The sequence below is a fragment of the Amborella trichopoda genome, chromosome 5 (genome assembly GCF_054954075.1).
Source record: "Amborella trichopoda isolate Santa Cruz 75 chromosome 5, AtrichopodaSantaCruz75HAP2 v2.0, whole genome shotgun sequence".
Classification (NCBI taxonomy): domain Eukaryota; kingdom Viridiplantae; phylum Streptophyta; class Magnoliopsida; order Amborellales; family Amborellaceae; genus Amborella; species Amborella trichopoda.
In genome coordinates, this window is record NC_142340.1 from 7,482,582 (window position 1) to 7,508,015 (window position 25,434).

Consider the following 25,434-nt stretch of genomic DNA (forward strand, 5'->3'; position numbering starts at 1 on the left):
TTTGGTGCGTAAATATAAACCTGATGTCTTAATTCTGCAAGAAACTAAACTTCCTAGCCCTACTGTGTTTAAGGCTTGGGAGGTGTGGGATTCTGGATCGATGTGTTTTGATGGTATTGACCCGAATGGGGCTTCTGGTGGTTTGTGGGTTCTTTGGAATCCGCAGGTGCTTCACTGTTTTGATATTTTTAAACGTGATAGATAGATCGCGGTTCTGTTTAATGGACCCTTACCTAATTTCTCTTGGGGTTTGTGGAATGTGTATGGACCAAGTTCGGTGCCCCTGAAGGAAGTATTTTTATCTGATTTATCAAATGCTCTTGCTATGTGCAATTTGCCGATTTATGTTGCTGGAGATTTCAATCTGACTAGATGGCCTGAGGAGTCTTCATCTGGCAGGTGTATAAATGATTCGATGAGGCGGTTCAACTCATTCATTGAGAATTATAGACTTTGTGACTTGCCACTGATAGGGGCTTCATTTACGTGGTCTAATAATAGCCAGGATAAGTTGATTATATCTAAAATTGATAGATTCATTCTCTAATGAGTTCCTAGAATCATTTCCCCTGGCCTTAGTAAAAGCTCTTCCGAGATTGTAATCTGACCATACTCCAATTTTACTAAGCTCTAGTAAATCATTGATTGGTCCTAAACCGTTTCGTATGGATGTTGGGTGGTTGAGTGAAAGTGGAGTTGGGGATCTCATTCGAACTACTTGAACCAATACCATTACCTATGGTATGTTGGACTTCCAGCTACATAAGAAGCTACTAAATATGAAGCATAAATTGCTTCAGTGGAAGAGAGATAATAGATATCAGTTAAGTTATGATTGATGGGGTGGTGGAAGAGATTCAGAATATTGATCAGTCTATTCAAAGGGAGGGGAGGATATCTGAAAAGACTTTACTATTGAGGTTGGATAAGGTTAATTATTTGAATGATCTTCGAAGAGTTGAAGAAGTGTAGTGGAGCCAGAGGTCCCAAGTCAAGTGGCTTAAGGAGGGAGATCTCAACACGAAGTTTTTTCACGCTATTGCTAGATCTCATAAAAGCATAATGACATTTTTGGTCTATCAATCCTGGGTGTGGATTAAGATGACTATGAAGGGCGTGATAGGGCAATTGTTGATCATTTTTGCAAGGCATTTACATCTGAAGTTAATGTTACCCCATCAATGGAGCGCATCCCCTTTAAATCACTCACGATTGGTATGGTAGAACAATTGGAGGCTGAGGTATCTTTGGAAGAGTTGAAAATTGTTGTCATCTCCTTATCAGGGGACAAACCTCCAGGGCTGGATGGTTTCCCAATGTATTTTTCAAAGGTTTTGGCCCATGATATCTATGGAACTGCTTGCTATGGTTCGTAGTTTCTTAGAGAGAGGTGAGCTTTTCAAAGGTATCAACTCCACCTTTATAGCCCTTATTTCAAAGAAAACCACCATTGAGAGTCTTGCAGACATTAGACCTATCAGCTTATTGACAAGTTTGTATAAAATAATTACAAAATTATTGGCATTGAGGCTGAATAAGGTTCTTCTATTAGTTATTTTTGGACCGCAAGCGGCTTTTATCCATAATAGGCTCATTACTGATAGTATCCTTGTAGCTCAAGAATATATTCATTGAAGAGCTATGGGTGGAGAGCCAGGTGTGGTGATGAAGTTAGATATGGAAAAAGCCTATGACAGAGTGGAGTGGAGCATTCTGATGGAGATTATGAAGAGGATGAGATTTAGGTTGAAGTGGAGGGAATGGATTTTTAGAAGTGTATCATCAGCATATTTTTCTGTCCTTATTGATGGATGCCCGAAGGGATACTTTAAAGCCTTGAGGGGTCTTCATCAGGGAGACCCTCTTTCACCTTTCTTATTCACTATTTATGCTGAATGTTTTAGTCTGATGCTAACAAGGGTGGTAGAGAGGGGCAACTTTACTAGGTTTTCTGTAGGTCGAGAAGGACTAGTAATTTCTCATCTCCAATATACCGATGACACACTTATATTTGCAAAGGCTGATCATGAACAAATCAAGAATATTGGAAGATTTTTGAAATGTTGAGAAATAACTGTTGGCCTCAAGGTCAATTTTCATAAGACTTTGTTGGTGGGGATCAATTGTAATAGGGAGTTTATAGAAGTTTTGGCTCATTCAATAGGGTTTAAAACTGATTCTTTCCCTATAGTTTATTTGGGGGTGTCAATCTTTGACAAGAAGTTTCCATTATCTGAATGGGATAATGTCATACAAAGAGCACAAGTGAAACTGATATTATGGAAGTCAAAGTATCTGTTCTTAGGAGGTAGAGTGACGCTACTACGGTCCTGCATGGCGAACCTACCTATTTATCAGATGTCCCTTCTTAAAATGCCTGCAAGGGTGGTGAAAAGGAATTTCTTGTGGGGATCCCGTGAAGAGGCAAAGAAGTTCCATCTTCTTAGATGGGACAGGGTGTGTTCTCCCAAAAGTGAGGGAAGATTGGGTATTAGGAGGCTATCATTGATGAATCATGCCTTACTTACTAAGTGGTGGTGGCGAAACTTACACTTCAAAGACCAGTTGTGGTGTAAGGTGCTCCAAGCTAAATATGGTATGGATAAGTCTGGGGTTTGGATTAAAAGGGGATCTGGAAGTGCTATCCGCTTGGTAGTTTGGAAGGAGATTTTTTTATGCAAAGGCTATATTCACAAGGATATTCGATGGTGTATGGGGAATGGTACATTGGTGCCGTTTTGGCATCACAAGTGGTTAGGCAATGGTCCCTTGACGTCTACCTTTCCTGGGTTGTTTGCTAGTGTGTCTAATCCTAATGCTTTGCTATGTAAGTGCTATCAGATGAGTGGGGAAAAATTGGTGTGGAAGATTGAGTTCGCCTATAATAGGGTTTCTGATATGTTTCTGATGCAGTTTACGACTCTGATGGAGCAGCTTTAGGGAGTCCATATTCTATCTTCTGTGGAGGATGAGATGGTGTGGGAGCATAGTAACAATAGCTTATTTTCTGTCAAAGCTATGTATTCTCTGTTAGTCCATGACTGTATTCGATGGTCTTCCCCTGGTGTAGTTGTGGTTTGGAGATGGAGAATACCTCATAAGGTTCAATGTTTCCTGTGGTTAGCTGCTCAAAACAAGGTTTTAACAATTGATAACTTGATCAAGAGAGTAAAAATTTTAACTAATCTGTGCATCATGTGCAAAGAAGATGGGGAGTCTATTGCACATCTTCTTATTCATTGCAAATTTGTTTCACACATGTGGTCATACTTCCTGTCAGCATTAGGTTTCAGTGTGCCATTGCCGAGGGATGTACTGGACATTATCTCTCAATTGGTCTTTTTAGGGTTACCTAAGAAAGGCCATTTTCTCTGGCAGATCATAACAAGGACAGTATGCTGGGAGATGTGGAAAGAGCGTAATCGATGCACGTTTGATGGTATGACTTACATAGTGGAGGGTATTTTGCATCGAGTGCTCCACACCTCATGGAGTTGGTTGTCAGTTATAGATGAAGGTAGGAGTATATCGGAGAAGGATCAGCGGCGGAACTTGTGAAATTTGGCGTTCTCTGGGAGTACTTCATCTAGAGTGATTGGGCCCCCCTCACAGTGGTTGTCTGAAACTAAACTTCGATGGTAGCTCTTGTGGTAATCCGCTTGAAGCAGGTATTGGTGGGGTGGTGAGGAATTCACAGGGACATCTGTTGTTAGCCTATGCTGGCCCAATTGGTCACGTTACGGCCAATTGTGTGGAGATTACCTCAGTGCTCTTTGGTCTACGTTTCATTAAAAATATAAATCTAGGGAACTTTATATTGGTTGAAGGCAATTCCTTGAATGTCATTAGGTGGCGTAAAAATGAGCAACGAGTTCCTTGGTCTCTCAGATCACTTTGGGGTCAAGTGATGGATTTGGCAGCTTCTTTTTCTATTTTCTTTCAACATGATATAGGGAGGGCAATTTTGAAGCTAATGCGCTTGCTAAGTGGGGGGTTTCTATGGATTATATTTCTTTATCGAATGATGTAATCGATGCCTAATTAAGTAATAAAATATTATAACTTTGGTCAAAAAAAGGTTGCAACCTTAAAAAAACCACACCCATTATAAAAATCCAAAAAAAAAAGGGAATATGTAAAAATAAGTATGGTGGCGAAAACATTTTCTAATTTTGATAAAATGATAGCAAACATAAAAACACATATAATAAATAAATTTATCATTTTTTTCTTGGAATTTTCTATTTTTTTAAGATCATCAACTCCCAACTCACGGATTGTCAAACTCGCCAAGGGTGGTGAGTAGAGTTGTCTCGCCTGAGATTTTCAACACTAGGTTTATTCTCTTCCTATCTAGCTCTATATCTCGGCTGTTGTTGGGTTTGAGATCATCCCAAAGGACAAAGACGCTCATTTAGTTCATTTTGGATAGGAGTGGCAATGGATCTGGACCCGATAATAGACCTAACCTGGGTGTGGGTATAGGTCCAAAAATTGGACTTGGTAGGTCGGGTCCTGGACCGGGTCCCACATTTCTAAATTATGAAAATATATTATTATATTTAAATATATAGACATTATAACTTTTGGACAAAAAAGCCGGAACCCAATGTTGTTATTGCTATATACAAATCGGGAACCCATTGTTGTTATTGCTACATACAAATCGTGTTTCACATTATCTACATTGTCAAAAAAAAATTCACAAAAATAGTGAATTTTGAATTTTGCCTCCATCATTAAGTGCTATGGTAACAAAGAAACACAGAGAGATGTCCACCTTGGAAAAGAAAAGAAATCAGTACGAACAAAACTTCAAAGGCATCTATCATACTAATACTCGTTCAAGGGGAGAAAAATCGAATAGTACTAATTCATTTATTCAAAATTAATAAAGTAAAAATTATATGTCTACTTACATAACAGGGAGGTTATGGACTTAAGTGTATACTCGAAAAGAGACTTAAGTGTATACTCGAAAAGGTGCTAAGTGTATCTGATGACAGAGTCTACCTTAAAAATAGTAAAACATTGGAATGATTATGATGATGATAGGTATTTTAGGTGGTTAATAATTAAGTGTGTGTGAGAGAGAATCTTCAAAAGCAACTGAATGGCTTTGATCTGGGAACAAGCACCAGTCACTCTCCAATATCAGTAAACTGAAAAACAAAATTATAGAACAAGCAAAAATCACTCTGCAAAAGCAAGTAGACAAAAATCACTACTGTAAAATTCACCCTTCAAATGGGGAAAGCTATGGTAACAGGGAAAAGTGGGGAAGGTTGGACTACATTCTCCACTATTTCCAATATTAAACACTATTTAATTATCTTATTTGCACTAATGTATTTTGCCAATTTAATCCATTTTAGTGAAATTCCCATCTGAAAGAGACGTTGCAGCACAAAGAGGAATGCATGGATAATTTTATAACACCTATGGTGCATCCCCAACTTGGAAAAATATACTAGGAAATGTTTCCTATTCTGCAGCAAAATGTTCTTCCCATCCTTTATGTTCTGTTTTCTAGTAGTTGTTTACTTTTAAGCCAACTATCAAATGAAATAAGAAAGGAAAGGCTGATTTTTTTTCTCCCCCTTGTTGTTTGGTAATAAAATGGATCTAATTTGTTTCAAGACAGAAACAGAAGCTACAATACTATGGGACAGTTTAACAAGATACTGGAATTCGCATTGAAATGCCTGAAGTCTGTGCTAAATCTCACTTTATCATGATATCTTGTGCTTGACAGGAAGAATTCAGGTTAATTGTGTGGTCCAGCCATTACCCAAGTTTGAATAGATATATAAGGATATCGGAGTTAGCATGTCTCTTTCTGGTTTCTACATTTGTTTTATTACATTTTCAATTTCAAATATTTTGTAAGTCAAGTAAGAATTGTCGCATATAATGGTAATCATGCCACCAAGGAAGCTTAGTTCTCAATGACTAAAAAAAGGTAGGAAAACTCCTTTTTAATAGAAGCCATATAAATCTAGATACATGCAGAATTAAGAATGAATTTACAGAATGAATAATCAGTACATGCCAAAGAAAGCTGAACCCACAAAAATTATTCAGATTTTGAGCTGACCTTCTAAGACCTTCTGAAAATTGCAAATGGATAAACCTCGTTAATGAGTGGAGAGACGAGCCTCAGCTTCTCTATTAGACTGTTTAGTGGGTTTTTTCTTCTCGTGGTGGAACTCTCATCCATGACTTCATGCCATCATACACAGTAAAGCCAATTGCCACCGATGGAACAACCTATAGAGAGGAAATAACAATCTTTTAAAATTATTTAGATAGACCATATAGGCTTTGCAAACAATAGTTAAGTACGACTTATTATAAAGTGGGTTATTTACAGTTGCGAGAGAGAGAAAAGAGTTCAAAGGTTTTGCTTGCCTTCATATAGTTAATGCTCAACCCTGAAAACAGCTGCTTCCAGCCTTGCTTCTGCACAATGGTCACGAGGCTCTCCATTGTTCCCTTTACTGCCCCCTCACCATCTGATAGTGTTTGTACCTGAAAATTTTGTTCTTTTACTTCCTAGTTTTGTGAACAACCAGAAATCCAGGCCTGAACCTCATTGTTGAGACTAAATCTTAATTGTTGATATCCAGCTCTCTCTCTCTCTCTCTCTCAACAAAAAAATCCACTTTTAGAAATACCTGCATTTGTCGCCTGACAACATCGAGAGGGTAAGTTAAAGTCTGTCCCAATAAACCAGCAACAGATCCACAGACAAGGTTCACAAGGATGTCTTTCTTATGTTCCTGAGGGACTTGACTTTTCATCTTCTCATAGAAGTAGAATTTCAAACCAGCATATGGGAAGATTCCATAAAGCGATGGAGCTGATAGAGAACACAATATCACAATAAGAGAGGAATAATGGGGGATGACATGTACATATAAAATAGATACTTTAAACTGCTAATGTGAATGTATACATGGGAGGATACTTCAAACTTTAGCATGTCAGCAAAAATATGTCAACTAATCTTACAGTTCATGTCACCTTAATTGTCTCTCTGTCTTGCAAACAAGCAAAACAGGACATAGAAGGATGCAGGAAATCTAAAGGACTGGCTGACTTGCACTAAACAAGGAAATCTTGTATCTAAATGTTCCAAGCCAATAGCACAAAGTCTCAGGAGTCATGATAAATCAGTAAACTGCAGAACTAATTTAGATCAGGTTTGCCATTCTATTGCCTGCAACTAGAGTGCACCAAACTAATTCATGGCTTTCTTATTTGAGATATGCAAGAGAAAGGAAGATGAAGCAAAAATGAAAGATATCAATCTCACTTCATTGGAAGCAGCATGAGATACCAATGGAAACAGTATAAGATACCAATGGTAAAGCCAAAGCGGAAGCATTATTCAGTATTGGATACTTGAACATACTCCATTATTAATCACGACCCAACAAGGCTTATCAAAGGAAGCATTATTGCTTGAGAGACCAGGGAAGCAAAGACCATGTTATTAACTTCTCCATGGCCATTGAGAATGAGCAAAACCTTGTCGAAATCAACCTTGGGATGCCAAGAGAAGCAACATCATCTAAGATGGATTTCATATAAAGAAATAATCTAAGACGAAGGAATTCTCCTGTTTGCAGTTTGAAGGTCAAACTTCACGACACTCCCAGCAGGTTACTGAAAATTTTGATTGATAGTCAGGATTCAGTTTGGTAAAGTTATAGCACAGGATTCAGTAGAACCCTTGAATTTTTCCCCAAAAAATCCATTCAAGCTAATAGCTTAGCCAAAAAAAGAAAAACAGTGGCAGAGTGGTAGATTTTGCCATACCCTTGCAATAGGTCCCAAGTTGGAAACTTGGGGGACCCCTCCAACTTTACAACTTTTTTGGGCTGCACACTGAACAGAAAAAGAGTTCACTAGATATTCATCAACATCGTCATGAAAACTTTTGATCACTTGAAACAATTCATTTTTCTATATATTCCATGGCATCAACTTTAACAGCCAAGGAAGTAGAATATGAGAGATGACTAATGATAACAAAAAATAGAGAATGTAGCATAACAAAGACTTATACAAAGGCTTTCCTAATTCCCTTTTAAATCTTTGAATGACTGTGAAGGACAGAAAATTAGAATAACTAAGTAGGTAAAGCACAGTTGTTGGGAGTTAAGCAGGCGTGGGAGCTGGAGCAGAAGCCTGGGATCGACCCTTGGCTCCAGCTCCCTACTTTGGGAGCATTGTTGAGGAAGCAGCCGTAGGAGCATCTTGATATAGTCCTATACGTGTGTGTGCATATATATATATATAGGAAGATGCTAGGGTGAGCCCATGGGCTCATGGAACAGTGTAAGCCTAATGACCTAGATTGAATATGGGCCAATCTAACGGTTAGGATTGTATATCGATAATATAATTTTAATATTTTTTTTTTTAAATCCAAATAGCATGAAATTTGGAGCATAAACTCTTCTCATCAAGGCGCACTTAATAAAAATATTAAAAAAATAATTCACATAAAATAAATTGATCAAAATACCCCTAGAACTTTTCGAGGGTATTTTGATCAATTTAATTTATTTGAATTACTTTTTTGATATTTTTATTAGATTCGATTATTCTTGAAGAATAGACATTCCAAATTTTTAGTAACTTGGAATTGTAGAAAAAAATTAAAATTCAATTATGAAATACAATTGTGATCATTGGATCGGACCAGATTCAATCGGGACTGTTGGGCTTACACTATTCCATGAGCCTGTGGGTTGACAGGAGCTTTTTCTCCCTTTTCTCTCTAATCTCCACATTCCCTCTCCCTTTAATTAAAACCCATCGTCTCCATTTCTCTCTCATCAGTTGCAGCAATAGATAGTGAAAGGAAGACCTCTTTCTCCATAAAAAAAAACCAACGAAAACCAATTTTCTCTGTTAGAGAACCATTAAAATTTGGGAACCCTTTGATGGCTTCTTCGTTTCTCCTTTTAACACAAGCCATTTCCTGTTCTTCCGATTTTAATCCCAGTGATTTTGCAACCTCTGCTTTCTTGAATGCGATGTTCAATTGCGAAGAGACTGACCACGCCCTTGTGTTCAAGGCCGATCTCCCTAGACTCAAGAAAGAGGAGGTGAAGGTGGAGTTAGAAGATGAAAAGGTGCTATAGATAAGTGGAAAGAGAAAGTCAAGGCAAGTTTATGAGGAGGTTCAGGCTCCGTGAGAATGCGAAGGTGGATGGGGTGAAGACACTATGACTGTTCCCAAAGTTGAAGCCCCAAAACCTGATGTCAAATCCATGGAAATTTCAGCTGATGTCTCAATTTTCCGGCCAAATTTTCGGGTTTCCGGTGAAGTGTAAAATGAATGTGAGCAAATGAATGGTAGGGATATGCATTTGCAGGCACGTAAACATATTGAGAATGATGGGGGTATTTGTTGTTAGAATTTGTAGGAGCATACATACACAGACATTGAATGAAGAATGGAGAGAGAAGAAGAGAGAACATAACATTTACATGGTTCAGGCCAAAGCCTTACATCCATGAATCCAAAGCCCAACTGACTACATCTTCATTAATTTGGATGAATGTTTACATCAATAAGTACCTCTATATATAGAAGACAATCACACAATTACAAGAGATAAATATGGTATGATTCTTGGAGGTAGAGATAAATAGTAGAAGGCCTTATCACCAAACTAACTTGATGACCAAGTAACTTTGAGTTGGTCTTTTCTTATCTTCTAAATACCTAATCTTATCAAGAGATATATACCCATACATCCATAATGATGTATATCAATATGAACCTGAGATATCCATATCCAAATACTCCCCCTCAAATTCAAGATGCTTTTACACAAAGCAGCGGAGTTTGAACAATACCAAGTTGCCAAAAATGAGTAGTGATCTTCAGATTGCTTGAACAACAGCACAGATTGCAGTAGCTGATCAACAAGCCTCAAGAATAATAGACGGTCTCAGAAACATCCGGGAACGTGTAACGAAAAACTCAACAATAGATAGGATTGAATAACAGAAAGAAATTCGATCATCTCTCAGGATGGAGCAATAAAAAACTCCATCATCAAACAGGATTGAGTAACAGAAAACTCAATCATTAAACATAAGCATCTGAAGCAGATAGGATCTAGTAAACTCGATCATCATATAGGATGGAGTAACGAAAAACTCCATCATCAAATAGGATCAAGTAACAAAAAACTTGATCATCAACCAAGATCGAAAAATTTGATCATCACAAATGATGGAGTAACGGAAAACTCCATCATTAAACGGGATCAAGTTACGGAAAACTTGATCATCAACCAGGATTGAGAAATTCAATCGTCACATAGGAGGCCCGTGGAAGAGCCAACAGAAATCAGCAGTGGATCAACAGTTGGACATTAGAGTTGGAATTGAGAACAACAAAATCCAAAATACATCAGAGAGTCGAAACACGACTCGACAGAGACAGATCAGATAGTCGAAACATGACTCGGTAGAGAAACAAATCAGAGAGTCGAAAACAGGACTCGGTGGACACGGATATCTTGGATTCATATTGATATACATCATTATGGATGTGTGGGTATATCTCTTGATAAGATTAAGTATCTAGAAGATAAGAAGAGACCAAATCAAACTTACTTGGTCATCAAGTTAGTTTGATGATAAGGCCTCCCACTATTTACCTCTATCTCCAAGAATCATACCATATTTTTTCTTGTAATTGTGTGAACGTCTCTATATATAGAGGTACTTATTGATGTAAACATTCATCCAAACTAGTGAAGATGTAGCCAATTGGGCTTTGGATCCGTGGACGTAAGGCTTTGGCCTGAACCACATAAATGTTGTGTTCTCACTTTTTCACTCTCCATTCTCCATTCAATGTCTGTGCATGTATGCTCCCATGAATTCTAACATGGCATCAGAGCATCGTCTCTCTAGATCGTGGTCTATGTGGAACGAGTTGAAGCCATCCCTATTTCTCCTTCGTTCTTGGCTTTATTTTCCAATCAGAAGTTTCGACTTCATATCTCGTTATCGAAGTTACGCCACTACCATACCAGCTCCATCCAAGTGCCTTTTCCCTTCTTTCTCTCTATATATTAAATTCAAAGCCAAATCATGGCTCTTCTCTGTCAATTGCCCGTAGAGGGCGTATTCAGGTGCCAGTGCCAGATACCCGTGCATTCCGACCACACGGGTAGTTAGGTGAGACTGCCCCTATCTTTTCGGCGTCGTGAGCCCAAAGTTTGCGACCCTCGCGTTCATGTCGGCATCGAGCAGGATGTTTTTTGCCTTCACATCACGATGGAATATCGTCGGCTGCACCGTGTTGTGGAGGTACGCGAGCCCCTTGCCTACACCCACTATAATCACCCTCCATGGTGCCCCTTTCCCAGCAAGAAACTGGCCGAAAATCAAGAGTTCAGAGACTCTGTCCAGCCATAATTGTCGGGAAACAACTATTTTTTTTTTCAGAAAATGCCTAAGAAGCCACAGAGAAATAATCAGATGCCGACCGATAACAAAACCAGGACTTGATCCCGCAGCTCCTCAAAATCCCTGTCAGAACCTGATCCCGCAGCTCCTCAAAACCCCTGTCGAAAAAACCCCTGCCAAAAAACCCCTGCCGGAAACCCTAGATATCCACATCCTAACATTTGTGTGTATATCAGGCAATGTGTGTTTCTGTGAAACATATTTGAGTTTTCTTGTGAAACCAATGTTGTTTTTCTTTAATCCCACACTTTTCATCTCTCTTTTTTCACTCGCTGCTTCAAGACCCAACTTTTATTTTGCCGAGTTAAAAGTTAGGGTTTGGGGGTTTTTAGATTGAGAAACATGGATGCAATAATGGTGAACATACACAACTGCTCGGCTTGTGTTGGCTTTTTACCTTGTTGCAGAGAGGAAGAGAGAGAGCGGCTGCATAGATTTTTCTCTTTTTTATTTTTTACCATATTTCAATCGGTTAGTTTCTACGTCTTTACTGGGTGACTCAGCACCCCATTTACCATTCCAATCGGTTGGTTTCTATGTCATTACTGGGTGACTTAGTACCTTATAAATCATCGAGATGTGTGAGAAGATTTGACGGTTATTAAAGGGGGTCCTATGCACCCCATATGTGTAAGGGTCTCATAGGATCATTACTCATATATATATATATATATATATATATCCTATCTGCCCATGGGCTAATGGAATAGTATATGTCCAACGGCCCAAATTAAATCTAAGCTGATATGGCGGCCGTGACTTTATTTCGTAGTATAATTTTAATATTTTCTACAATTCCAAATCATATGAAATTTGAGGTATCAATTCTTCTCATCAAGGCGCACCAATAAAAATATTAAAAACATATTTCACAAAACAAATTGATCGAAATACCAATGAAAATTTCATTAGGCGCACCTAATATTTGTTTTTTATATTTTTATTAGATTCTCGTATTTTTAAAGAATGGATGCTCCAAATTTTAAGTGATTTGGATTTGTACAAAAAAATTTAAATTAAAATACGAAATGAAATCGTGACCATTGGATCGGTTCAGATTCAATCTGGCGTCATATATATATATATGGAAAAAGTTTATATAAGGTTGCAACCTTATATGTAGAACTACAGATGCACCTCAAAAATCCATCGAAAAAGGTAGTTTTAATATTGAAATACCCTTTGATTGATCATCTCGACATCGAGATGTATGACCATGAAAAATAAAAAGATTTTAAGTCTCAGAAATAGTGCATTTTACAACATATTATCTACACCGTCCATTTTCAAGATTTTCATATGTTTATAGATTTACTCGATTTTAACCATTTTTTAAATTTAAAATTTTATAATTAGATATTAAAATAGATTTTGAGATAATCCTAAGAACATTTTACATCAAAATTATATACCATGATAAAATTGGAAGGTGCACCTTACCTCTACAGCTACGGATGCATCTGTATGCCAACTGCACCCAATATATATATATATATATATATATATATATATAAAGTAATGAATACATTATGTCCAAATGTACTTCAAATAGATACTAAAGGACAAACAATATTTTTCCAAACTAATATGGAAAAATCTAATACGATTATACCAAAGACAATATCATGGTCAAATAATGTTCTACCACAAACATGGTCCATCCATAATGAAAATCAACCATCACAAACATCTACCCAAAACATTCCAGATAAAATTATTGAATATACAGATGGAAATATTGAAATCCAATTCACTACAAATAATAGAATTATGCAACCAATGGATGATGCATCCATCGCAGGTACTTCAAGTATTTATTCCTTCCGAGAACCAGAACCAGCAAGAAAATCTGTTACTACTTACAATAGAATTCCTCCTATCATAAATATTCCAGCAACACCAATAAAATATATATATATATATATATATATATATATATATATATATATATATATATATATATATAGAGAGAGAGAGAGAGAGAGAGAATATTGATCCTATAGGTCCCTCCCCCACCCATATGTGTAGGACCTCAAAGGATCACCATTAAAGTTGGCACGGATCTCTAGAAAAGTTATCACATGGATGTGGGACTTGACTTTTTCATATATTCGTACCAAATTTAATGGTGATACTTTGGGGTCCTACACACATGGGTGGGGGAGGGTCCTATAGGATCATTTCTCATATATATATATATATATGGAAAATGATATCATGTCACCATGTCATTTTTTTGTTTTTGATACTGTCATGTCATCGTGTTATTATAATATAATGAAATCACACTTCTAGAAAACCATGTTCATGGTATTTGTATGACCCAAAATTTTGTATACACACTCTTCATCTCAATAATCAATCGAAAAAAAAAAAATTAACTTGCGCCTAATGTGGTCAAACTGAGTCCCCTCCAACGATGAAGATAGACCGTCAATTTGGTGAATTTCAAGATCTAGGCCTTTATGAATTCAAATTCTATTTTTTCGTTTTCAACATTGTTAATCTAATGACAATAAAGTTATCTAAAAAATTTTGAAAGAAAAAAGATCCTTCTAAGGCCTAGATCTAAGCATCTCACCCAAATGGACGGCCCATGTTAATGTGGCTAAAAAAACACTTTCTAGGTTGTGTTTTGATATTTTTCTTTTTTGTGATTGTTCATTAGAATGAAAAGAGTGAATCATTAAAAATTTGGGTCAAACAAATGAACCTAACATAATTTTTTAAGATTGTTTCATTATATTTCAATACAACAGCTGCATGAAATCACTCCTATATATATATATATATATATATATATATATATATATATATATATATAAACGCGCACACACACACAATGACAACTTTATAGCCTTAAAAGTCCCATAAAACTTTGAGAGAAATGAGATTGAAGGGCCATAACAAGGATTGAACATAGGAATCGCTCGAGTCTCTAACCGGACGAGACAAGGAGATCCGAGATCCTTAAAAATCGAGCTCCCTTGATGGGAGGAGAGAGCTCTGCTAATGCTCCAGCTCTGGGATCACTAAAGCAAGATTCTGAGGTGGGGGGATCGATGCCACCAACCCAAGATCCCCACATCTAGGAAGTAAAGTTTCTAAGCCTTATGAAACCCTAGGATGTATTTTTCTATAACCTGCCATCTCTGATACGTACTGTGGGAAGACAAGTGCAGAATAATAGTGTGCATTAAAGAACATAATATGTCTAAAGCATCAAGTGGACGTTCATGGTTCATATAATTAAATTAATTCCACTATTTTACAAACCATATTTGCATGTTAACATATATTAAGTACAAATGTTACATTTATTGAGAAAATATTCCAAACTTTATTTGGTAAAATCTTTTGCACAAGAACAATTTTGTGTCTCAACTTTGAAGCACCCTCCCTGATAATACCTTTTCTAGGACAAAACTTGTCAATAAACTCAAGAGAGCATTACACATCTCAAGTGAGCTCCATACACTTGGTTTCATAAATTCCAAGCTTATTTTTGGTAGTTCATGTAGAGTGACACCGTTTTAGAGAAATTGATCAATCACTCACTTGAAGAACATCTTCCAAACTCAATGGATAAAAGATTCGAAAAATGAATTTGAGTGACAAGCCCTTCATGGCTATCACACTACCTGAGATATGCATTTCCTAGCATACAACGTGCTAGTTGACACTCTGTATTGAAACTTAAAGTCAAAATACAAGAAGTTCAATGGCAATGCCATAGCATGTCCAACTTTAACAGCAATGCATTGAATTGTTTTCTATGACTGGGACAGGATCATGCTTCTCAACTATTCCCACCATCCCTTGTAAGCCTTGTCGGTTTGTTGCATATGTTGATGCTGATTGGGCAAAAGGTCCCAACAATTGATGCTTCAAATAGGTTATAGTTTTTCTTAGACTAGTCATTATATTCTCTAAAGAGTGAAAAGACATGGTCTTGAATTCCAGCATAGAAACTGAATATAGGGCCATGTCTTTTGCCTCAAGTGTGAATGTTTCCCTGTTGAGACTCATAGTAACCAGGGTTTTCCTATATGCAGAACCCAATATGTGCAAATAACACCAATCCTAATGAAATCAAACATAATAAAGTGGCCCATAATCATGCTAAATACATTGACGTTGACTACTACTTCCATTTGGGGGAGCTATCCACAAGGGCAAATCACTCTTCCATGTGTTACATATGGCCACCAGTTGGAAGCCATACACATGAATGCCAAGATGAGGTCATGGCATCACTTTTTAGTTAACAAATTGATTTTGTTGGATTCGCCACATATGTTTGAGGGATATTTTTAACAGGATTACTTGAGTGATGCTTTTAATTATTCTCTCAAAGAAATGTCAGAGAATGGAGTGGGATCATTTACAGGGTTAGTTTGTTTCTTGAATCCACAAAATATTGAATACTTCCAACTTTCAGATCACATTCTTCTTAAGAATAGCAAATACTTAAGAGTATATTGGAAGGAATAAACAAAGAGCTCAAATATTCTAACTACCTGCACCCCGATAGAGACCTCTTATTCCTGCCTCTCCATAAATCTTCGAAATGCAATCTAAGATGCCCTTATATACTTGCTCCACATGTGAAGCTCCAGATCCTATGTTGTGATACCCTGCAACCTACATCACAAATTACAAACCTGTAGATTAAAACAAGCATTTGTAATGAGCTCAATGAGGAGCAAGTTCCCCCTCGTTAACAATACATTGCAATGAAGTTTTAAATAGACCTTTAACCATAGTTCAAAAACTTGACTCGGCCAAGGTACTCAGCCATTGCCCGAGCCGAATTACTCGGGCGACTCCTAGTAACTCGCCCGAGTACAGTTCAAGTTTTTCTTTTCTTTTTTTAAAATCAACACAAAGTTTAATATATGTATATATTATGGCCTTATTTTTACAACATTGAGTGTGAAAGGGTTTGATGGTTAGCACGCACTGTCACCCTCTGGGTGTCTGTGTGTGGGATGTTTGGGGTTAAAATCCTCAACCGCTTCCATTTGAGTTTTTGTTATACTATTTTTCTTAGAAACTATATAAATAAAGATATACATTTGTTTACAAGAACTTTACGGTGCCGCATCGTGTAAATGTCAAGATTTTGATATATATATTAGAAGGTTTAATGAGAGGATTCGAACCTAGACCGTCATAAAAGGGAAGAAAGCCACAAACCAGTGCGCTACCTAAATTTTCATTTTAGAAAACGCTACATCATTATATATAACATAACAATAAATCATGTAAATTGTACTCGGGATACACTCGCCTTGCCCTATGGGCAAGTCTGACTTACTTGGCCGAGTCCGAGTACTCCTGGACGAGTTTTGAAACTGTGCCCTTAACAAAGTAAACATTCTTCCTTTCCCCAAATAAAAGCAGGAGTTATTTTATATTAAATTCTTCACCTGATAAGCCAATTTGGTCCGAACTAAATCGAGAGGATAGGTGAAAAGAACAGAGGTTCCTCCAGCAATTGATCCTGCTGTTAAGTCAAGAAGTGGACCCCTTCCAATATCAGGAAACCCTTCTATGATCCATCTCCGATATTCCTCATATGCCGTATAATGTAGAGCAGCGTAAGGAACGATTCTCGCAACACTTGCTCCGTTGCCTCTGTGAAGCCCAAATCAAGTTAAGGCGACCAAGATGAGATCTTAATTTCCAAAAGTTCCATCATAAAGACCCTTTAACCACCTATACCAAGGAAAGGAAACTTTTGTTCTCTCCATCCTTTTTTCTTGGGGGGCGATTAAGCAGTGAGATGAACCTTGATTTTACACCATGGTTTCATCACCCTAATAACCAAGCCAAGAGCTCCAATCCCAAGAATTGCTCTCTCTCTCTCTCTGTATATATACAACACAGGCACGCATACTCATAATAATCTAGGGAGAGACATAAGGAAGCTAATAGAGAGAGAATAATGATCTAGAAAGATTGAAAGGGAATAAAAGAACCAACCGGTAAAATCCCAAAATTCCTTCTGTTTTCACAATCCTTTGCAAGGATCCCCATAACCCAATACTCCGAAATTCTCCCCTTCTAGTCTGCAATATAAATTTCCTTTCAGAAAAGCCATGAAAATGCACAACAAATAACAAAATGACAACTGAATTTTCCTCTTAATTATATATTTTTTGTTCACAAGCAATGATTCAAGACTCCGCAAGTCCACTCAGACTAGGCTCCTTGCCCAGCCGAGTACAGAAAAATAAAAAATCATAAGAAATATATATAGCAAGATTCTTGTAAGAAGTAAAAGCTGCAGCCCACTTTGAGGCAACAATTTGGGGAGTTCAGCCTCTGAATTTTTTATCTTCCCTCATTTCTTCTGATACGGATGGGATTAGGACTAAAAATGAAAGGATTGCAACATAAGCTCTGTACATCCATCTCTTTTCCTATTAATGAAAATGGGGAGGGCTCCAAATTCCCACTGGTTTAACAAAAAAAAAAAAACTAAAAGGAATTTGTTAGAAAATTGTATTTTTGCTATCATTTAACCACTTATGGTATGAATTTCATCCAAATCTCAATTTTTGAAGTAAAATTACAAATATTTTTCCATATTTTACTCAACTAAAATTCGGAAGGATTAATAAAATTTGTAGCCCAAAAGAGGATTTATACAAAGGGAAAAAGAGGATTAATAAAAATTTTGAGATAAAAAATATTAAAAGATTTATTAAAATTAATTTTTATGGTAAAAAATTACTAAAAAGATAAAAATAAGAGATAAAAGTGTAAGGTAAAATTGCCAGGTATTTTTTTATGCCTCTCGAAAAATAGTCAGAAAAAGGGTCCGGCATCAAATAGTTTAAAGAATCAGTATTATACACGAATTTTTTCCGAAAAAAAAAAATTAGAGGGATGTTACTGGTGGGTTGTTGGGTTGTTACGGGGCACCTCCGCTACCGACAACAGGGAAAGAATTCCGACCAAACACCACAATCAATTTCACAATTTTTAAAAATGCCCTAATCAAATATGACCATTTCAGCGTAAAGCCAAGACGGAGGAGGGGCATAAATGTCATGTTTAAAATATACAGTTGGCATATATCAAAGATTTGGGGTATTTTCGGTCACTTTTTGAAGATTGTGCCACACAAGTTTTTCTTTGAAGAAAGACGCCACTAAGCCATAACCGAAACAGTAATGGAAAAAACACAAGAAAAAAGAAAAACATGTAAAATTGGATCAAAACCAGCTAAGAGAAGTAGCACGATAAAAATAACACATTGTACAAAATAAAAAACCCCAAAAACAAAGGGCAAAACATCTAATTAGAATTAATTTTTTGAATCAGATTTGCATTTTTCTAATACAGTAAAATTCAAAATTTTTATCTCTAAATTCTTAGTGACATAAAAGGAAAACGCTGTTTTTTGTTATAAATTTCACATTCTTTCCGAACAGAAAGTTTCAGGATTGTTAATTTCCCAATTTTCAGAGACCCCAAACAAAAAGAAGAGAGAGAGACACCAAGAAAAAACAATCCCCAAATGACACTTAATCAAAGAAACAAATTAACTTGAAATAAGAATTTATCAAATAACATTTTATCTTTCTTTTTTTTTTTTTGGCTAAGATCAATTAATCCTGGAATGGAAGTAGAAGAAATAAAATCGAAATTGAATTCCAAGAAATAGAAGAGAGAGAAAGTGACCTGAAACAAGATCTTGATGCGTTCGAGTGGTGCGACCGCAGTCTTTGCGAATCCTCCTGCAACGCCCCCAGCAACCAGCTCCTTCGCAAAGACAGGAACATGGTGCAACACCCCCTCTTCTTCCCTAAGGGACTCTTCTGACATTATTGGAAAGAAGAGGGAGGGCAAATGGTAGCAGTACAAGAAGATATACAATGAGAAGGAGAAGAAGGTAGTTGACGAGGAGGAGGAGGAGCCATTGAGTTGGAGGGCGTTTTAATTCTCTGGGAATGGTAATGAGAGAAGGTGGGGAGCCATTGATGAGGTGAAATTGTCAAATTCTAGGGTTTTTAATTGGGTTTAAGAGAAATTTGCATGACACATGCGAGGGGGATGAAGAGGTGCCCTGTGCAAATCCAAGGAAGCTGAATTTAGAGAGAGAGAGAGGTGGGTTCAATACTTTGGGTTTTGGACTGTAGAGAGAGAAAGATGGGTTCAATACTGTGTTTTGGACCTTAGAGAGAAGAAAGAGCGGGGAAGAAGAGAATAATTCATGTCGACAATTGACCTTCATTTTGACTTTATATTCGAAAATGGTCTTATGTTTTGTAAGTGCCCCAAATATCCTTGGCCTTTTCAGATTCGTTTTGGTCCTAGTGAGTATATGCCCCCATGCAACCTTCTCTCTTACGAAAATTTTTTCATACCGGTTGTACCGCATTTCTACATAGGCGGTCCAAATGTACAAAGCATCCATCTTAAACATGAAGGCAAATATATGGTCCATCTAACAAAAATTGAAACTAACGGTCGAAATGTATTTTTAATGGAATTATTATTTTTAATTTTTTAAATTTATTTATTTTTTCATATTCATGATCTCCATATTAGAGATTATATATCTTTAAAAATTAAGTCTAAAAATCCATTTCAAAAATAAATTTATCAAGAAGCCCTTATTTCTACATATGCAGGCTAGGACCGCATGCTAACCGCGTCCTTTCTATAATAGAAGTAGTATTTTTTGTTAAATGATTTGCTGCTCTCGCAGGTGTAAACTGTAAAATCTTGTGCAACATTTATGCGAGGAACATTTTTTTCTAGATCTCAAAATTTGAAGTAATATGAGGGCATTTTCGTAAATATGGAAATAGTAAATGAAGGAGGAGACAAGGTGACGATTAACCAATAGGCATCAAGAATGGCGGCTGTCTGCCGAAGATGCTTGGCGTAACACGTGTTACGTGACGTATTTGACTATATAAGCAGAGTAAACAATAATAAATGACTAAAATACCCATAAACTTTGTATTACACGACTAGATGAGCCCGAGAACTACATGCGGCTTTCTGTCAAGGTTTAGAAGACGTTCATAACAGAATGGAACGTGCAGATGTATCGGGCGTTATAAGAAAAGACAGCGTTTTACCATAAAAAAGGGCAAAATAACAAGAAAAAAGTGAAATACAAAGAATGTAAAACGCAAATATTTCCATAAGAATAATTTGAGATTTGTATTGTAAATGGTCGTTATAACATAAAAGATGGATTTTTTTATGTTATTCTAAAAATAACTTCCAATTTTTATTTTTTTGACACAATTTTATTGATTTAATTAAAAAAGCTACATATAATAACTGCTACCGAACTAGTTATAACGGCTTTTTATTGATTTAATTAAAAAAGCTACATATAATAACTGCTACCGAACTAGTTATAACGGCTTTTTATTGATTTACTTAACTGGAGGTGCTATTTGTCTACCCGCACCAGTTACACTTATAATGGGCACAGTAATCGTTATAACGGCCTTTTTCAAAGAAGTCAATCTTTGGTCCCTATTATAGATTTTGTGGTTAGAGTGATGGTGGTAGCAACCCCCACCCTAGCCTATGGTACCACTTCAATAATACCTTTAAAAAACTAACTCCTAAGGTATTTGAAAACTTGGATACAGTTTGTCTTTCCCACTTAATTATCAACCAAAAAAAAAAAACTGAAAAGTGCCATGAAGTTTCTGTATTATCCATTAATAACTCAATATTGTTTGACCGTATATACTTATTGCAATGTTTTAAAACCTGGATCGGCCATATGAAACAACAAAAATCTAGTTTGGAGTGGTGAATCAATGACCCGAATTGGCCAATTAAACTAGTTCCCTAGTGTGAGAATCGGTCTGAAGAAATAAAAAAATAGAATAATTGTAGAGAAAGATGGATGCCACAATGCCGAAACAACCCGCTTCTCAATTCGTGTAACAATGCTACACTAACCCAAAACTCATAACCAAAACTGAAAATGGAGTACACAAAGGCATTACAACCTTGACACGGAAGATTAACCTTAATACATGTGACCTAATTTTCTCACTACACACGTCTCTTTAAATAGAGTGTTTTTACAATGATATTTACTACAAAAACTACCACTTGCAACAATAACTACTAACCACTTAGTAGTTTCATAACTTCCTACTACACAAACTTACAAGTACAACCTTACTACATCACTCATACTAAAATAACATAAAAACTAATATGGTTTCTAAAAAATACACTTTAATCATTTTAACACTCACTCTTAAAGTGATTTTTTAGAAAGGATACCATGCATACACGATCATCTCCATCATTTTCCAAAATTAAAAATCTGGTCATTTAGCAGGCGACCAAAGAGATTCTCAAATTCTACCAACAAGGGTTATATAGCCTACCCTTGGATAGAGGTAACATTGGGAATATACTCATTTAACGTACGAATGATGCACCGCTTCATTCATGCCATTGAGATAGGTTCTTTCGAATCAACGAGAGATCTCCAAACAATTATTATTGATTTTTAAGAAGAATTGGGAAATAGAATAACTGTATTACTGATCTTTAAGAAGAATTGGGAAATAGATCGACTGTCTTGAGTTGAGTTCCGAACTCAACAGTAAAACTATTTGACCTTGTACCCAATCCATCTTCAAAATGATAATTGATCTTCTTCACCAAGGGAGTCAATACAATATCACCACAATTCTTGTGACTCTGATACCATGTAGAAAAAGACCGCTGAGACAATACCAGAACAATCTGCTTCTCAATTGGTATATCAATGTCATACTTGCCAAAGACTCACAACCAAATAGAAAGAATAAGAAGAGTCAAGATGAGGTAGAAAAAAAAAAAACTAAGAGTGTTAAAATTATTAAATTGTATTTTGTAGGAATCATATTAGTTTTGATATTATTTTAGTATGAGTGATGTAGTAAGGTTGTACTTGTAAGTTTTTGTAGTAGGAAGTTATGAAAGAACTTGATGGTTAGTAGTTGTTTTTTCAAATGAGTAGTTTTTGTAGTAAATATGGTTGTAAAAAACCTCTATTTAAAGAGATGTGTGTGGTGTGAAAATTGAGTCACATGTATTAAGGTTATCTTGGGTGTCAAGATTATAAAAGCCTTTGTGTATATCATTTTTTATCTTTGAATGAAAAATTAGTTTTTTCTTCTATGTCATCTTGATTCTTCTTCTTCTTTCTTTTTTGTTGTGAGTCTTGGGCTAATGCGATATTGTTATTCTAGTTGAAAAACGCATTGCTTCGGTATCATGGCATCTGTCTTTCTCTATAATTTCTATTTATATAGAGCTTTCTAATAATGCTGTTGATTTGCTGATTGGTAGTATGAGTGGAGTATTTACTGGAAGAATGATCAAAGGAGCAGTGGTGTGGGAGTAGTGGAAGGCAAGAAATAGGAGTATTTTAAAATAAGGTGCTTCCGGTTGAGATGGCAGAACGGGCGGCCAGATGCAAGGTGCTATGGGGGTGGTATTATGAATCAAATGGATGAAGTTGTGAGGGTAAGTAGCACAAAGATAAAGAGGGTGGGTACATGGGTTGCGCTGAATGAAGGGGTATTGAAGTTGAGATTCGATGGGAGTTCATTGAGAATTATGGGGTAGGAGGTATAGGAGGGGTTATAAGGGATAGTAAAGGTGTGGTGCTAAAGAACTATTATGGTCTAGTGGACGACGTTATAACTAATGTGACCAAGTTCTCTTATTTGCTACAAGGTTTGAAGTTAATATAGGATATGGGAGAGAGATTTGTTGTTGAAGGGGATTTCTTAAATGTGATTAGCTGGTGTATTGACATGTTCTTGTCCACTGGAGATTGGTGACTGTTTTGAAGGATATAAAGTAATACAGTGGAACATGAACTCAGTGGGACTGTGGTCCTCCGTGGAACATACTAAGCAAACAATGGTTTGCTGATAACGATATGTGTTTAACGATCTAGGCTAGTCGGTTGGGAAAAACCCATGTTACTTGGGCATGAAAAATAAACCAATGAGGGTTTATGAGTTAGCCCTTGATGAGGTCGAAAATAATGCCCGGATGAGTGAGCCGAGGGACTGTGTGATCCTTGTGTGTGATAGTGGCCTACAGAGACAGGGCCCAAAACCTCATCTATGTATCATCACATAGCATGCATATCGATAGATCGTTCGAGAAAGCTAGAAATCCACCTTTTAGAGTGAAGCGTATGTATGTGTGAGAGATACCCCTGTCCACCATAGAGCTGTGGTCGTATAAGGTCTTGGTGACATTGACTTGTTTCTAGAGGAGGACCTGAAATCCACATATTGGAATTGCGATCCATTGACTCATCGTCGGACTTTGGTGACCCGTTAATGAGCCCCTGCCCTGCTTGGACTGTGAGTCATGGAAAACACTGGGTAGGTCTGATAAAGCAAGTGTGGTCTGTAGTCCACAGTTGAAGGTGGAGTGCCCCATGATTGTTGATTCCTAAACTATATGGATCATTTTCCCATAAAACTAATTTAACTATGTTTGTTTTATGATGAAAATTATTTTAAGATTATTATTTAAATTTTTATGAACTCCTGGATATTTTATTTATAATTTTTGGATTTATAAAATTAAAGATATTGATTTTACAAATGTTTAAATATTCAAATAATATTTTAAAATATTTTTATTACTTTTAAATATATAAAAATATTATGAGGGCCCATTGTGCACATGAGCCCTCCATATTTTAAGAAGGTGGGGCTCATGAGTGCCTCCCTTGGGTGGCACGCCCCACCTTTGTTCTCTTTCCTATTTTTTTGGTGATATAGCATGTGACCATATGGTTGGAAGATATTGACTAAATATTGATTTGATATATCTTTGAAAGATTTTATAGAAATATTTAGTAGATTTATGCTATTTTATGGTATGCACAATATTTTGATTAAATTTAATTTATTTAATTTCTTTTTTATGAGAAAATGGTTTAGGAAAGGGGGATAATGGTTTATGCACCTTCCATAATGTTGATGGCCCATATGAAATGGATGACTTACAATTGTTTAAATATTCAAATAATATTCTAAAATATTTTTATTAATTTTAAATATATAAAAATATTATGAGGGCCCATTGTGCACATGAGCCCTCCATATTTTAAGAAGGTGGGCCTCATGAGTGCCTCCCTTGGGTGGCACGCCCCACCCTTGTTCTCTTTCCTATTTTTTTGGTGACATAACATGTGACCATATGGTTGGAAGATATTGACTAAATATTGATTTGATATATCTTTGAAAGATTTTGTAGAAATATTGAGTATATTTATGCTATTTTATGGTATGCACAATATTTTGATTAAATTTAATTTATTTAATTTCTTTTTGATGAGAAAATGGTTTAGGAAAGAGGGATAATGGTTCATGCACCTTCCATAATGTTGATGGCCCATATTGAATGGATGGTTCAGATCTCTCACCCCACAAGTCACTCTTGATCGACTGTTAATGTTCAATCTCACAAGAATGTTCAATCTCACAAGAAGAGATAAGCCAAAGAAAACCCTAAGAAACCCTAATCTTATTTAAAGCTTATAAAAATGAATTGTCTCTACCCAAAATCTCTACATCTTATCTTTTTATTTCTCTCTCTCATGTTTGATATCTCTCTCCTACATTGTGAAAGAACCTAAGGGTTTAGGTTATGAAGATCTTCTATCTCCTATCTCTCAAATATAGATTTATGGCTAAGGGTTTAGCAAAAAGAGAATCCATCTCTCTTAAACTAGGTTGCTAAAAGAATTCAACTAGGGTTTGAGTTTGTGATCAAAGGAATTCATGTTCCATTGGTGTGGCTTAGCCGAAATTTGCTTTTTCGGTTCGAGATTGAAGCTAGACTGTTGATCCCGCACCATCGGATGATGGTGACTCGGTGTGGGGTGTAATAAGCCCGGTT

At 36.4% G+C, this 25,434-nt stretch overlaps 1 protein-coding gene across 7 annotated transcripts in view; it reads right to left on the reverse strand.

Annotated features, from left to right (window-relative positions):
- Positions 1 to 19,439, reverse strand: part of LOC18427172 (mitochondrial carrier protein CoAc2) — a 29,493-nt gene extending 10,054 nt beyond the window's left edge. For 2 of the 7 annotated variants that reach the window (XR_016055836.1, XR_016055835.1), the window contains exons 1-7: positions 19,204 to 19,439; positions 17,497 to 17,582; positions 16,941 to 17,148; positions 16,029 to 16,152; positions 6,678 to 6,862; positions 6,412 to 6,531; positions 6,098 to 6,270 (exon numbers count right to left, since the gene is read on the reverse strand). Coding sequence is in view for 2 of the 7 variants with exons in the window: in XM_006836224.4 (XP_006836287.1) it covers positions 6,181 to 6,270; positions 6,412 to 6,531; positions 6,678 to 6,862; positions 16,029 to 16,152; positions 16,941 to 17,148; positions 17,497 to 17,582; positions 19,204 to 19,347 (957 nt within the window). In the remaining 5 variants the exon portion in view is untranslated. Of the gene's footprint in view, positions 1 to 4,584; positions 4,781 to 5,949; positions 6,271 to 6,411; positions 6,532 to 6,677; positions 6,863 to 7,417; positions 7,672 to 7,824; positions 7,894 to 16,028; positions 16,153 to 16,940; positions 17,149 to 17,496; positions 17,583 to 19,203 lie in introns of those variants that run through there. The other 5 variants (XR_016055838.1, XR_002279764.2, XR_016055837.1 and 2 more) reach the window with 5 other exon arrangements.
- Between the last annotated feature and the right edge of the window lie 5,995 nt (positions 19,440 to 25,434).